This window comes from Daldinia decipiens, assembly GCF_022478715.1.
Source record: "Daldinia decipiens strain CBS 113046 unplaced genomic scaffold F4813scaffold_32, whole genome shotgun sequence".
Lineage (NCBI taxonomy): Eukaryota > Fungi > Ascomycota > Sordariomycetes > Xylariales > Hypoxylaceae > Daldinia > Daldinia decipiens.
The window spans coordinates 163,364-179,184 of NW_026054575.1; the positions used below are offsets into that span (position 1 = coordinate 163,364).

At 46.4% G+C, this 15,821-nt stretch overlaps 5 protein-coding genes across 5 annotated transcripts in view; 3 read left to right on the forward strand and 2 right to left on the reverse strand.

Moving 5' to 3' along the window:
• Positions 1 to 263, forward strand: part of F4813DRAFT_368450 (uncharacterized protein) — a 743-nt gene extending 480 nt beyond the window's left edge. Inside the window, exon 2 of the mRNA XM_049244313.1 lies at positions 88 to 263. Within this exon, the coding sequence (XP_049097022.1) occupies positions 88 to 247 (160 nt within the window). The 3' untranslated portion in view covers positions 248 to 263. The remainder of the gene's footprint in view (positions 1 to 87) is intronic.
• Positions 264 to 3,210: 2,947 nt separating this feature from the next.
• Positions 3,211 to 4,905, forward strand: F4813DRAFT_382254 (uncharacterized protein; the record flags this gene model as incomplete). The annotated part of the gene is made up of 3 exons (XM_049245780.1): positions 3,211 to 3,926; positions 3,988 to 4,227; positions 4,278 to 4,905. The coding sequence occupies 3 exons, from the start codon at positions 3,211 to 3,213 to the stop codon at positions 4,903 to 4,905; spliced, it is 1,584 nt and encodes a 527-aa protein (XP_049097023.1).
• A 2,587-nt stretch (positions 4,906 to 7,492) lies between these two features.
• Positions 7,493 to 9,587, reverse strand: F4813DRAFT_188086 (uncharacterized protein). The gene is made up of 5 exons (XM_049239395.1): positions 9,187 to 9,587; positions 9,019 to 9,131; positions 8,778 to 8,960; positions 8,394 to 8,712; positions 7,493 to 8,339 (listed from the first exon to the last, which is right to left on the reverse strand). Exons 1-5 carry the CDS (start codon positions 9,385 to 9,387, stop codon positions 7,884 to 7,886), a joined length of 1,272 nt encoding a protein of 423 aa, XP_049097024.1. The 5' UTR covers positions 9,388 to 9,587; the 3' UTR covers positions 7,493 to 7,883.
• A 1,925-nt stretch (positions 9,588 to 11,512) lies between these two features.
• Positions 11,513 to 12,651, forward strand: F4813DRAFT_188155 (ribosomal protein L1p/L10e family protein). The gene is made up of 4 exons (XM_049239396.1): positions 11,513 to 11,671; positions 11,750 to 11,927; positions 11,983 to 12,176; positions 12,234 to 12,651. Exons 1-4 carry the CDS (start codon positions 11,653 to 11,655, stop codon positions 12,494 to 12,496), a joined length of 654 nt encoding a protein of 217 aa, XP_049097025.1. The 5' UTR covers positions 11,513 to 11,652; the 3' UTR covers positions 12,497 to 12,651.
• Positions 12,652 to 13,309: 658 nt separating this feature from the next.
• Positions 13,310 to 15,326, reverse strand: F4813DRAFT_368471 (NUDIX hydrolase domain-like protein). Its single transcript, XM_049244314.1, has 3 exons — positions 14,492 to 15,326; positions 13,530 to 14,437; positions 13,310 to 13,439 (listed from the first exon to the last, which is right to left on the reverse strand). Exons 1-2 carry the CDS (start codon positions 15,017 to 15,019, stop codon positions 13,739 to 13,741), a joined length of 1,227 nt encoding a protein of 408 aa, XP_049097026.1. The 5' UTR covers positions 15,020 to 15,326; the 3' UTR covers positions 13,310 to 13,439; positions 13,530 to 13,738.
• Between the last annotated feature and the right edge of the window lie 495 nt (positions 15,327 to 15,821).

Sequence of the window (15,821 nt, forward strand, 5' to 3'; positions counted from 1 at the left end):
ACAAAACTTGATACTACAGGGGTTTTTTTTTTGGTTGGGGTTTGCACCCCAAACAAAATAATGCCCTTTTTTTTTTTTTTTTTTTTTTTTTTTTTTTTTCGGTCGGATGGTGCGGATAACGATTTGTCAGTGCGGATCGAATAGCGGATGGAATAAGGGACCAGCAAAGCAGATAGCAGCAAAGCAGCAAATCAACTATTCAAGGGACCAGCTTGAAAATCGTCAATTTCTAATTGCTAATTGCTAATTGCTAATTGCTAATTGTCAATTGTCATACATGACAAGTCAGGGCTTAAGAAGGACTAATGTGTCCCATTTAGCGCCAATTAATCCAATTAATTCATTCGATACCATTGGTTTTTGATCGATGCTAGACGAGAGACGAGAGACGAGACAACCACTCGTAAAAAAAATTTTCTTTTTCTTCTTTTTTTTTTTCTTTCTCTCGCTCACCGACTATTCATCATCGTCGATAATTTTTAATTTTCAATGCCAAAACAGGCGCAAATTGCACTTACATCTAAGTTCTGTCGCTTTCTTCTGCTCGCCGAGAATCCGAACGAAAGCCAGCTGATGATGCACAATATCGATGGTGCAGTGCTGGCAATGAGGGTTTTAAGAAGACGGCTGAATATTACACAAATTTCCGCGACTGGCGCATGGCTCGTGCCAGTAGAAATACAGAACGATGCGGTGCTATACGGTGCTATGCAGTGATGTGCTGGCCTACTTCAGCAACGAGACAACCCCTCGTCAAATGTCGTCACGGCGCATAAGATGCGCTCAATAGACTGTCGACAACATTTCAGGGTCCCCACATGGTCACGGACCGAGCACTGCGAACCTATTACGAATGCAGTATCAAAAGGGCTATCACGGCCGTCACGGTCATTACGACCAGCGCAGTTTCTCAGTGGACATGGGAAAAAGGACATGGAAGGAAGGTGGAGGGAAATTATCGAAATTATCAAGTAGCAGATGCAGCAGCGATCAGCCAGTAGTCTGTTAGAAGCAAGGCAGTATCCAGGCCGGTGGCCCACAATTAACCAATTATCTTCCAGTTCGTGGGCCTTATCCTGCAGGTTTTGGAGCGGGGTCGATAACAATCTGCACACCCATGAAACTTTTTCCTTGCTTTTCTCTTCTTTTTGCTGCGTTTTGCTGCGTTTTGCTGGCGTCGCTGATTTCTAACCCGGCGCCAATGTCCAGGGTGGTAGGTCAACGACGGCTAACGGCGTCGATGAAGTACGACAACCCTGGCATCGTGTCATCCTATCACTTCTTGTGCGTTGGCCAACCCCATCCATCAGTCTTGCCTATGGCACAACAATAAAACCCGAATGTCCCCTCTCTCTGCCCAACATCCATTCTTCACTCCTATTTTCCAGCCCAAAAGACCTAACATTTCTGCCCAACCCGAGACCCATCATCACCACTCTCATCCCGTGGCTTATTTTTTTGTTGCTATACCCGAGACATTTTCCACAGTCCCCCCCACAGGACAAATCCATCAATACCCCATCAGGCCGTGGTTTATTAACCCCTTAGGATCGACTGTTGCAACACCTCTCCGTCGACAGAGAAACTGTATCCAGTTCAGTTCAGTTCAGTCCAGTCCAGTTCAGTTGAGAAACCAGTCTCACTGCTGCTCCGTGTCCCCCAGTGTTTTGCCACAGGATTCATTAGGGATCATCCGGAGAGCCTGTTACTCGTTTCATCCCACAAGGATTCAATGTCAGCCATGGTTGCTTCCCGCCAGGACAACATGTCAGGCTTCAACTCATCTTTAGACATGGATGACGTCCACACTCCTGCGAGGTATATTGCATTGTTTTTCTTTCTTTTCTTATTGCCGGAGTATTGGGGTTTGCTTTCTTTTGTCCGAATAACCATGTTGCTCGAAAGTCATGTACGCGTTGTTTTTCATTCTCTTACCCGCAAGTGCTTCGCTTTGTGCTCTGCCAGGATATGACCCAGGATATTCCGTTTCCAGGACAGGACAGGACAGGACAATTCCGGGACAGGATCTTCATGGGAATGGAGCCAGATGGGATGCCGGAGGACAATCTTCCTGGGATTCAAACCGAGGACAATTTCTGAGGCTCTTCACGAGTAGCATAGTCAATACTTGTATTGTCTAAGCTTGACCACTCCACGTCTCTCAGATGGAACAGATATTATCAGAGATCAACTCTCATTAAACTTACGGTGAGTATCGCCCGCCAAGAACATTTGTGACAACAGACAACAACCCCAGGATAGACTTCCAAGGACGCCAGTGAAAAGTATTGCATTGTTACCAGACGCGGATAGGACCCCATCCCATGGACCAGGTGTGAATTGATCTTCGAGCTCTCCGGACTTTGCCTAGGGATTTTTGATACGGATCAATGGATTTTCTAGTCATACTTCACCTTCGGACACTTCAGCAACAACTCTGGTTCTTTACACGAGTGGACGCTCACGTTTCTGCTGCGTTGCTTCGCACGTTCAGTGGTAGTATCGGGCAACGCTTGACTTGTACTCTGGATCTCGGATTTGATCATAGGATAGACGACATTTCGACTTCTGCCGAGGATTATTTTTCTGGAATCCCCCTAAGGAGCAGTATTAGTTGCGATGTCGCTTTTGCCAGGACCCTAGAGCACACGGAACCTATTCGCCAATGGAACTACCAATACCCCGGATTCGCACATGTTGTGTTCTCGACTACAGTACGTATGCCATTGCATGCCGACTTGATCGGCTCTTGCATCTAATTGACCGCGTGTATGTGTAACTAACATCAAACTCTTCGTGCTCTAATAGGCACTTCGATCTGGAATTCCCTGGTTTTTATCTAGCCGGATTTTCCTTTATTGTCTTTTCCACATGCTTTTTCAGTTTACTGCTTAGGCCAATGTGTTTTTACGACTTGGATCATCCATCTCGGGATTGCTTTTTTTTCTGTCGTTTTCTCTGGGTCCTATTTTGGATTCTTAGTTTGCATACGACACTTCAGTCTGGTTTGTACACATTGCCCCTTGCTCAAGCCAAAGGTATTGAAAAACTAACCAATATCGCGACAACAGGAACAAAGTTGTACCATACTGAAAGTATTTCATCTGTACTTGATTTTGGGGCATATCTTCGTGATTTTCACCACCGGCTAGTGGAATACAGAACACTAACCTCAACCTCAGTGACTATAGCTCTTTTTCCCAAGGAAATATGCTTGCCAATTCCAGCGGATCTTTTCTTTATTCTCAGACGGGACATGCAGACCTCCATGGTTCAGTATGGGACACAACAGCTGAAGGAACACAGAACTTCAATGGAGAAGAGGATTTCCATTTTTCATATGGACAAGTTACTCCCAGACAGGACCAGAATGAAGCCGTGGAAGACATGACCAGCAAATGGATTGCCGCGGAGCAGGCCCAAGCTCCTACCACAGAACCCATGCGGAGGATTAGCTCGCGAGGCTCCTCTGGAAGCCACAAGAACAGAACAATCAAGCCCACTGCTCACAAGAGCCGGCCGAGACTACCTCAAGTCTCGCACATGTCGAATTTTGACATGACAGGTAATCCACAGATGGATGCATATCTCCTCCAGGATTCAGATACCCATTCAGTATCTTCTCAGATGTTCTACCCCACGCTTCCCATAAGTGTAGGCTTATCTGCGGATGGACTTCCATACTCTCCTGCTGTTCTTTCGTCGGGAATGGCGCAACAGCATATCGACCCAACGCAGATGCAGCTGAACTTCGAGGCTAGCCTTACGGGGAACTCGCCTGCTGCTACTACGTGGAGCTCTCTCAGCCCCGTTGAATCTCGAATTTCTACTCCCGGTCCCGGTGAGGATGCGTGGTCTGTTCCTATGGATGCTTCACCCACGCGAACTAATGACTCTTCGCCTATTATGGATGGCATTTCGCCAAGGTATGTTAAAAACAATGTGCTATGATATTTGGAAACACTCTGACGTAGAGAACGTCATTAGCCTCGATCGTCAGATGGGCTTGATGACCACAGAGGACCCCAATGGAGTTGTTTTGCCAGACGATATGTTTGCGTTGCCTCCTGCTTTTTCGCGCCGCTCCAGCGGTGACGGTGAGTCTTCTGCTCGGGACCACCCCTTGTACAAGAACGCCTACCCGCAAAACGACGGGCTATTCCACTGCCCATTTGAGGGTCAATCCAGTTGCAACCACAAGCCTGAAAAGCTCAAGTGCAACTACGAGTCAGTCCCCAATTGTCTTAGTCGCGCCTGCAAATCTAACCAAAGTATAGCAAATTTGTCGACTCGCACTTGAAGCCATACCGATGCAAGATTGAATCTTGCGAGAACGCCAGATTTTCCTCTACCGCATGTCTCCTCCGACATGAGCGCGAAGCTCATGCTATGCATGGCCATGGTGACAAGCCCTACCTCTGCACATACGATGGATGTGACCGTGCTGTTCCCGGAAATGGGTTCCCGCGCCAGTGGAACCTAAAGGACCATATGAGACGCGTCCACAATGATAATGGAAATTCTCTCAATGCCGTCAGTGGGTCTCCTCCGTCCGGACACGGCTCTTCCGCACATTCGGCCAAGGGCCGGAAGCGCAAGAGCAAGGATTCCGTAGACAGCACCAGCAGCCGCAAGCATGCTTCCAGATATGCCCAGGCAGCAGAGGCAGCTATGAGAGCCGCTGAGCAACCCATGGTAGATGAATGGTACCAACACCACAAGGCTCTACAGACATATCTCCAGGAATTTAGCGTCCCGGATGCTTTTGACTACCTGCAAAACATCTCTGAGGCCAGGGACCACTTGGCAGCCATGGGAAAGATCTCCCAGAAGTTGCTTTCATCCAACAAAGGGTCTAGCACCCAGGACTCTTACAGGCGATCTCACGGACACCACTCTCGCTAAGTGAAGAATGTATGTGATGATAATTTCCACGCTGTTTTGTCCAATAATAGCTAACCTAATATCTCGCAGCCACTAGTGAAACTTGCGCACCATGGATGTTTTTACAAGCCAAGGAATTTGCAAGTGCAGACTTCCAGTTTTACTTTTACTTCCGCTGGTCAGGAGACCGCGACGGAGCCTAGCCAGGCTCCACGGGGAATATGTGGAAAACCACGCTCTGAGCCAAATCCGGCATTGGGACCCCAGGGATTCCGGCGCTGCCTCTTATTGATAGTAGAGTTCCGGATTGAAACCTGAAACCAAGGATATGCCAAAGGATGGCGAGAGTTGATCCAGGATGTATATGCCTGAGAAGATGAGGATATGCCACGAGAGGGCATGGTGACCATTGCGGCTACGGTGAAGATCAAAGTAACCGTCGCCCCGGTGGTCAATCGTTGAAGATTTGTAGCCACAAGATGGCGATAGGGGATGCTGTTATTGGTACAAGTGACCTGAATAGATGGCACTTGATATTGTGCCGCGGGGTGTTCAATCTAGAATAGCGGAGCTATGTTTAGAAGTTTGATAGTTAGAGGTGTTTTTAGTTACCAGTCGAAGAACGACTACCGTCCATAGCCTTGATAAAAGAGTTCCCTTTGTATCCTTCCGTCTCGTGGATATTTTGAGGATTGTGGTTGTCCCTGGAGGAAGAATGAAGAGTGAAATGTAGACTGCTAAGCCCTTGAGGAATACCTAATCCACATAGGTGCTGGTTCTGCCTATCATAGCGCGAGAGTACCGAGTACCTGACTGTATATATATTCTTACCACAAAAACCCCGATGAAAACCCAATTTATGTTTTAACATAAATATGGATAGTTCTACAGGTATAATTCCCAGTGCTTGTTACGTAGCAAAGTATAATGTCACCTATGCCTCTTGCGATACTATACACATTGTGGAGGGGGGGTACTTAACCTATCCAGCAGGCATCTATATAAATCAGTGTTGATTCTCGATAACTCGATAACGAAAGTGGCATTCCAGGCTGCGGAGATGCGGAGATAGTTTTTGATAATATAGATAGCTCGTACGATGTAAGTCTATTAATAGGCGTCGATGTGGCTCGTAAGAAGGGGAATATGGGATGGTACGGAAGGAGAGCAGAAGCGGGAACCCGTGCGGTCTCGCAGGTGTGACGCAGCACATAGTGATAGGCAGAGCTTGGAGACTACCTACGTTTAGCGATCCGAGACGTATCACGCCAAAGTGCGTTGTGAGGTCTTTGTGCTTGTGAACTGGTATGAAGACGATCACATCTTTGGGTTTGTGGTCTCTTGCTGGCGAAGCCAACTATAGTTACGGGCAATCTATAAGCGATATGGGTCTATGAGATGTCTGTCGTACCATAGGTAACGGGTGTCACTCTTAAGCCACCCCGTTGCGCCTGTTTACACCAAGGGGCCTCGGATATAACCCCAGTTACAAGAGACCGGGTTCTTGCCTTGATTGCATAAGGCCTAAAAACGTATGAGTCAACATCATAGTTGGGTGGGTAGAATACCGATCTCATGTTACAAATAATCTTGTCATTATCCTATGATTAAAAAGCTCATATTGAGACCTAGTGAGTTACAGATATAAGCCATGGGAATGGTCTTCGATTAGATATTTTGCTTCTTCTAACAACCCGAAGATCGATCCGACCACAAGATAAAATGGATCAACCTTCGAAAATCCCCAGGTTATAGATGAGACGTCCGGAATAGATAGTCTTATCAGTGTATTTGGCTACTGGTCTCTGCAACTCAAGCCTAGAGTTCCTCCCGAAGCAGCGAAGTTGTTTCCATGCTTTCTGGGTCCACCTCGTGATGAGATAAAAAAGGGGTACATAGTGCTGATGACACTAGATACTTGGATTTGGAGTCTGGGCACTTCATCTAGCATAAGGATCTTTAGAAGACCTAGTGGTTCACAAATGCAGTAAGGACGTTATGCTTATGTGATTTTGCTCTACCAGACATGAGTCGAGATTACGAGATTATCACGGCGATGAATCGATGAATGATCCTAATTATCGATTTGCTCAAGACGCAGACCCTATGGCGTGTGCTTGTCGTAGTTGTTCATATGCCCATAGCATTATCTAAGCCGTGGGGATGGAGGATTTCACCTAACCCTGATCCTCCGGCCGCTGATCGCCGAGGTGGGTGTAGTATGACGACCGTGGAGATATATTGGCCACAAGAGAGTCATGTAAAGCACGTTGTAGAAAATCTGCCTTCACTAATGGCCCCGCCAATAGCTGCAAGAGAGGAGAGCAGCAACAGGACTCCTACCAGATCCAACAGCTGTTTCACGCACCGAATCCTTCTAGGTTAGGGTGGAGTGAGTTGTTTGCAGAACCGAGTCCCTAACCCCTAGAACACACACCCTGAAACCCTACTTACTACGCTGCAATGCATACTACCTAGGTTAAGCATTTACAGCCTTCCTTTCTATGAACATGCATAGGACATGTGCCTGAGGTACATACCAACATGGGTCACTTGACATATGCGGTTTCTTTAAGGTTGCACATCGTTAGATCCCACGCGAAGAGAGCGGTCAAATGTGATTTGTTTCTGTTTCTCTAAGATAGCATCCTTACCTACCTAATCAAGCCGGCCTCTCGTGTCTACCCTTAAACCTGGAAAAAGGGGGAAAGCCTAATCCAGTCTCGGTCTAAATGTTCTCATTGAGTCTCGATTAATAGAAGCAAGTACTTCCATAATAGCAACCCGCGAGTCTATGCCAACATAGTTAAGCAGTCGCCCTTGTCCAAAACTGCGTGTATACCTCTAAGAGCTTGAAACTGATCTGAACAACGATGGGAATTCCAGCCTAATACCCCCAAATGAACGAATCAAGACCCACGCAATGCCCTGGTGCCCATTAAACGCCGTTGTTAATGATATTGGAAATAGTCTGCATGCCGCGTAACTGTCAGTATGGATCAAGCCAGTTCGGCGCGGTTAGGTATCTGCTGGAGAAGCCTTAGGTCATTGCCCTCTTGATACATGATGAATATCCAATCACTCGGTAGTAGGTTGCTTGGCGATATGTCGGCCCTGTAATAGCTACGAGGGGGTATTTGTGGTGGGCGGTAAGATGTACCCAACTCCGCTTCAGGTTCCGATTGCATCTCGAGATCGGCATATCGGGGAGGTATAATAGGCGGCAATGGTTTATTGAGGTTGACATGTTGATGGCTAGCCGGTAACGGTGCTAAGTGCCGTAGAAGAAAAGACGAGGACGGCGAGGACTGGTCAATAAAGGTCGTAAAAGACGGCGAATGCGTCAGTGGTGTTCTATCCCTGACGGTCATAGAACTACGTTGTCGTAAAGACTTTAATATCCCTGGGAGATAGGTTGCGAAAAATGGCTTCATGGCTGGAATAGAGGCACATATCTTGTAGCCATATTAGCGGGTCCTTAAATATGTAGACGATACCAAGTCGCATACTATACCGAGATTCAATTCAATAATACTAGTAAGCCAGACATCCCTGATACTCTTGATATCATAAGAATGAAAAATCAAAATCCACGCATAGTAGCTTCTCACAATTCCCGCGGAACTTGCGAGAATACCGAGCCCGAATAGGAAGATAACTATACCGACTTGTCTGATAGGCAAGTTTAACCTAAGGGCTACCCAGATGGGTAGGAGTACGACGACCCAGTCGGTGATGGTATTGATGATACTAGCTGCGAGTATGTGGGCAGCCCAATCGATACAATGCTGTGGCTGGATCGAATGATCCCAATAGGCTGATAGAGGTCTAATAGATCAGGTAGTTAGTTAGATACAAACATCAGGTTATTCCCTGTGCACTAGTAAACGTACATGCATTGGAGAAAGCTGACAAAGATGAAGATGAAGCAATCGATGCCAATAGTCCCTATTGATATCAATACGGCAATAGTCACATTGCGACCACTCGCCGCAGTTGTGAGCCGATAGAGCAGGATGAGTATCGATAATTTGGTTAAGCTAGTTGCTAATTCGAACAGGATTTGGTTGGCGAAACTAGTATGTATTCAGCATACACCCACGTTTATTAGATTGGAAACGAAGGAGGGTTTACATTATTTGTAGGCTATAGGTAGAGAGATTTGGTTCCCTGCCCCTGTTGTGATGGTCCCACCGAAGGTTCTTCTCAGTAATAATGCCGACTAAAGTGTATGCGGTGGAAGGAAACTACCGAGTGTTAGTGAGTGTAATGGACTATAGTATAACTAAAGCCCAGACATACATATGCGAGTATAATGAAGATATCGTCAAGCCCGAATCCCCGGGTTAACCACTTGCGGGTATATAAACGAATGGTTAAAGTAATCGTGACCACACTGGCCAGTATGATGCTAGCGGTCATTCCAAGGTGTCCTTTCGTCTCTGGTGCATCATGACCTTGTGTTGAACGGCTAATGAGAACCGTGATGGGAGCTAGTTGCATCTTGTATTTGTACTCTTTGGTTCGGGCCACAGGATACCTCGAGAAATGTGTTCATAAAAAGCTTCCACGGTGACGTACACCACCCTCGTGGGGGATAGGTAACCTTGACCAAGAAAGGTCCGAGCCGCCTTCAGTCGACCGACTTCAGGATGAAGATACAAGAATCTTATGATGTCCAGCTTATAAATGCAGGGAATCCGAGCCTAATACGTTGCATTACGTGGGTGAATATCGTTTGGGTCAGTACCCGGGCCAAGAAGATGTTAGGACAACATATATGATCCGTTATTTCGAATGATGTTGGTCATTCCACGACCTAGACATAAGAGAAGACGTCGATATGAACTTACTAAATGTAGATGAATAGTTGTTATTGTTAAGTTTTGATATTGACACGTACCTACGGGTGAGATCCTCGATGACGATAAGGGCCATCGGAACACCCCAGACGTTTCTTCCACTTGGAAACGGTCCGAGGCAGTTGTGAGTATTCATACGTTTCCCATATTGACCGATAGATGGCTTCTGCCCCCACCACACGGGGGCCGAAAAATACCATATGGGGAGAGGAGACAGCGTAAAGAGCCTGCATACGGATAGATGGATTCAGGTCACTTATGGCTTGCATGCCGAGACCCATGTCAGCTAAAGGGGCGCTTATTAAGTATCAAGATCAGTAAACTGGCGATAGAACATGGCAAATCTTTGATTTAATAGTCGAAATCTTAACTCGTGGGTGATATCAGTTTCACATAGCTTCGTCCATGTATTCGTAGATAAGATCTATCTATATCAACTATACACTTCACGGAACTCGAGGATATGTTGAAAGGAGTGCGTAATGCACATATAATGACAGATAACAGGTAGGGACGCCGTCGACAAGAGAGCCGCGCGGATGCGTTTAGACTCGGCTCTCCCGTTTAGGTTGTGAGATGGTATCGCTCACACCTTTACTTACATAATATTAACAGGATTGGTCCATTCGGGATCTCATACGATTCAACTGTAGACCGGAGCTGAGTGGCGTTTGGTAAGGCATTCAGTCCATAATCCCCAAAAGCGCGCATATCGTGCGGGAGGGAATTTGATTGTAGGATGGACGTTGCACCGCAGGAGGGAGGGTTGCAGAATTTCACGTCACCATTATCCCACCCCTTAGATCGATAGCTGTTAACCAACAGATCTTCGGTTGGTAGAACACCTGTAAGTGATAGAGCTCAAACTTTCACCAGTTCGGTATTTTGTATCAGAGGCCTGTCGGATAATGGACTTTCGAGTCATACAAGAAGTAACACGGACTTCTAATATCTGTGCAGGATCACATTGACAGATCTATGCCTAGACTGTCCTTGAACAGTTGAGCTGCGGTAAAGTAAGAAAGCTGAAAGCGGTTGGTCGAACTGGTTCTAATAGGTGCGAGCCACAGCTAGGATATGAGGTCGGTCGAGTTCACGGGCCCTGGGCGAATAGCCATAAGGCCAGTCATAAGGCTTAGATGACGATTACGATAGACCCAGATCAAGCACTACCGTCGATCCGAAAACGTATTGAAACGAAATGGTACAGACCCCGTACCAACGTAAGACCAGCATTGCAATACCCAGCAATACGCCGTAGATGAAGTTGGCGCATACGTATTCATGTTTCATAAGAGCTAACAATGGCGTTCTCATGGTTGTCTAAGCCCAAAGCCTTCATGGCGTAGGAGTACGAATCCTACAACTCGATTGGCCTTTCAAACAGCGCCTCTCGACTACAGAATTCAGTACTGCGTAGGGCCTGAAGATAGACTTGACTTCCTGGGCTGAAAATGTAGGGTTGCTGTTGTATTACCATAGGTATGTACGATATGTAGCAGGTGACGGGACTTCGGAATCATTTCGCAAGCTCTTCCCGAGAATGATCTCCCCAAGAATGAGGTTGAGAAGCGAATTTTTGTATTTTTGTATACAACATGCAAGTGGGCAGGGATAATTCAATCAACCGTGTTTAAAGTTATGTACCTACCTAGGTATGCACGAAATGCGATTACATACCGATATCTGACTAGAGAGGTAGGTACGTTATTGTATTAGTGCTTCGGACTTAACACACTCCACTTTTATTCAGTGGATAGCCCACAAAAGTTCACAAAATCGCAAAATAAATTTAAATCCTCCTACTTTTGCAGTTTCGTACCAGCGTCGCTTTTCTGATTTTCAAAATACCAACCTACGCAGTAATCCTCACCATTAGAGCCCCATCTATTGGAAGACTGTCATCATGTCGAAAATCACAGTCGGTACGTCAATTGTAAATTAATTATACATTATTCCAAGACAAATGGGGATAATATACTGACACTTCTACCCCGCTACAGCCGGAGTGCGTAACAACGTCAGCGAACTGCTTGACTACTCTCTCAACACCAAGAAGCGCAACTTCCTCGAGACCGTCGAACTCCAGATCGGCCTCAAGAACTATGATCCTCAGCGTGACAAGCGTTTCTCTGGCACCATCAAGCTGCCTGCCATCCCTCGCCCGAACATGAGCATCTGGTATTACATTCCTTGTCTATCGTCAAATCAACACTGGCTTACACGTGGGATATAGCATCTTGGGTGACCAGCACGATCTTGACCGTGCCAAGCACGGCGGTGTCGACGCCATGTCTGCTGATGACTTGAAGAAGCTCAACAAGAACAAGAAGCTTATCAAGAAGCTCGCTCGCAAGTACGATGCTTTCGTCGCTTCTGAGGCTTTGATCAAGCAGATTCCTCGTCTCTTGGGTCCTGGTCTGTCCAAGGGTAAGTGAAAATCCGTATATCACTCGACAGAGATTAAAGCTAACCGTTCAATTTCAGCTGGTAAATTCCCTACTCCTGTCTCCCACGCCGATGATCTCACTGGCAAGATCAACGAAGTCAAGTCCACGATCAAGTTCCAGCTCAAGAAGGTTCTCTGCATGGGTGTCGCCGTCGGAAACGTCGGCATGACCCAGGATGAGCTAGTCGGCAACATCATGTTGGCTATCAACTACCTTGTTTCGTTGCTGAAGAAGGGCTGGCAGAACGTCGGTAGCTTGACCATCAAGGCTACCATGTCTCCCCCTAAGCGCCTTTACTAGACGCTGTTTCGGCCAAGTCACTGGAGGACGTAGTACTAGTAGCGCTAGCACTTGGGATTGTAGTCACAGCGCTCAGATAGGGCAAATAAACTAAACCTCCCAGACTAGATTTCTGTTCCACGATCGTAATAAGTTTCCCATGCATCTCGTGATCCCGTATGTAGTCCTGGGTCAACTAGGTCACGGTGGGAAAGGTCTCATTCGAGCCAATTCGCAGAAGAATCCTCGAAACCCAGTCTAGTTTCCACGCCTGAACATTCACTTGTGCTTGACAAGCTGTCCACTTGCAAATCTTTACAGTGGCCTTCTTCTAGGCTATTTCTACAGCAATTCCTAGCCAACTACAATGATTTATTTTCAATTCAAGTACCCAGCCCACAAGCCATTTATTGTGTATTGTGTAGAATCGGAAATCGAACATAAAACTAAACATCTCGACACAAAATGTAGGAAACACCCCACAGTCGCGAACCAGGAAGAGCTGGCGTCGGCGGCTGATTAGGAAGAGCGTTTTCAAGTTGATAAAGGAGGCCGGGAACGGAAGGAAACCCATAGAGAATAAGATGATAACCCTCAGCAAGCCACCGTAGTGGAGCCTCCATCTGAATTAAATAAACATTTGACGATGTAGATTTAACCCATACTGATGATGAGGAAAGGAAAAGAAGAAATTTTTCAAAGGTGAGGCGCGCAGAGAAACTTTTAAAGGCCTTTTTCGAAGTGGGGCTTACCGTCGGCGCCCACCCAACCACTGGGTGGACCCACTAAGTTTGCAAAGATTACACGTGACATGATACACTACTATAGGCTAGGTATGTATCCAAGTACTGTTTCGTTCTACATACAGGCGCGAAAGACATTCCCCCACCTTTCCCTCCTTAAAGATATAACCTCAGTTTAATCACTTCTATTACACCGAACGGAACTTCAATAGGTACCTAAGGTAAGTATTAGTTCAAAGGCCTTTATATTTACCAACATCTGTAGGTATACAGCCTATAAGTTCGTTAAATAGCTGACTTGCTGTACCTAGTTAGTCTCTAACTGCATGTGTCTATTGCCCTTCCGCTCTGCTGCAAGTTTAGATGATCTATGTCTAGTTCTCCATTCTACCTATGAATCACTTTGCATGCCGTATCAAGGACCCAGAGTCCAAATCAATACCTCGTCTCCTATAACCAGACACCTCGTATCTTATAAAAGGGCAACACTATCCCTTGTAGCTGCTATGAGATCGCTTAGTTATATCTTGGGTACTGCGTCTAGGTAGCCGTTTAGAACCGCTTGGATCAGCTGGTTAGCAATAGCTGTCTGCGGAGGTAATCTTAAAGCTCCCTCCTTGTATCCAGCCGGGGCTGATTCTCCTAAACCGCTAACGCCGGTCGCTATGCCTTCTCTTACTTCATCGAAGGAGAACCATTTGGCGTCGGTCAATTCTTCGTCGTGGCCAAGATGGATCGTCTCGCCTCCAGGAGCAGCCTGGCCGATCGCACCGATCATCAAGTTGGCGGGATAAGGCCACGGCTGCGAACTATGAATCACAACACGTCCTACCGTCACGCCGCTCTCCTCCCAAGTCTCACGACGGACCGCCTCCTCGATGGACTCGCCCGGCTCGAGGAACCCTGCGAGTGTACTGAACCAAAACGGAGGAAACCGCTTGTTTCGACCAAGAAGCATTTTGGTGCCGTCAGCCGAAACTACAGCCATAATGACGGTAGGATCTGTCCGCGGGAAACAGAGATTGCTTATGCCATGCCGAGTGGGGCAGTCGGCTCTCTCCTTTGGTGCACCGCCTTCAGAAACACCTGCTAGATCTGTCGGTGGACAGGACCGTTTCCAGCCGGCATTGATAGACGTAGTTGGCTGACCACAGCCACCACAGAACGGGTTCCGGCTATTCCAGTCAAGCAAAGCACGGGCTTCTGCGAATATCGCCGCTACTTCATTGTGAGCACATTATCGTCGCAGAATATAATTACGCTAGTACGCACCATCTGGGGCATTTAAAGTTAGAAGCCTCCTCCCATCGATGAAAGAGACACCGTTGGCCTTAGCAATATCCACGATACTCTTAGCTTTGGCTTCGATGGTACCCTTAGGCGTGACATCGACAGCGAAGTACGGTTTGCCTTTGTAATCATGATACTGGAAGTCGGGCTTCCTTTCATCGATACCGAGGAAGAGGACGACAGGCTGTGTAATAGCCGAGTTGAAGTCTTTAAGCTGTTCCTGCTCAGACTCTTTGAACGGTTCCTCTCCCGTCAGCGGCACTACTACATCTCTAGTAACATAGGATAAATTTGCGTGGTCTTTAGCAAGCGGCGATAAGTTATCTAGTAGTAAAAATGCCGCGCTAGGATGAGCGAAGGCAGCGCGCAAAAAGCCATAATCGGTCCTGAGAAATGAGATTCGGTTCAATGGGCTACCGCTAAAGTAGTTGGCGACCTCGCGGCCGAATTTCCTCGACAACATCGAGTCGTCTTCAGCAAGAACCGGGAGATCCGGAGTCGGGTGCCCCATTACGGTTTAATGTTTCTTATTGCGTTAAGAGAGTTGCTAGTTTCAGGTTGGAGTCGAATAAACTGAGGTGGGGTTGGATTGGGCTCTTAAACGAAGCCAGCTGAATTATGTACTTAAAGACTACCTAGGAAAATAATCATAGATATTGACAAGAAATAATGCAAGGACGACGCTAAACTTTTAAGAAATAACTACATATATAATAACGGGTCGGATCGGATTTTGGAGAGTTAGTAACTATTAAGTATTACATGTTATTTTCTATGCGGGATGTGTGTCTTAGTTTTCTGTTGATTGGTAATACAGAGTTGTTCTTTCTGATATGTACCATAAAAGACCCCCGATTACATAGTATAGTGGGGTTCTTTCACGATGGCGATAGCTCGGCATGGATGAGTAATTTGGTCTCATTCGCCGATACCGATGGCCGGCGTTTTGCGGGAAAAGTATGTTACCCATTTCTGCCATTGGCTCCGAGTTCTCAGCTACATATGTATGTACCTAAGGTACATACAAAAGTAGTAAAGTGATTTTCAAAAGCCTAAAGTAAATATATCATCAGCTTATATATTTCCTACTTAATTGTTTGTTAATCATGAGATATGAAATAAATGCTTTAAGCTTAAAGGTATTAACTAATTAAATATAAGTCCGTGCTGAGAATTATAGTACGTAAAGAAACTATCGACCGGGTTCCAATCTCGAATCTTAAAATCTTGTTTACGGGGAAGTTCTTGTTTGAGATCCGGGACAACATTAGGTGTGTAACGGTATAGCCCTATCGGCGTTGAAATTTAAAAGC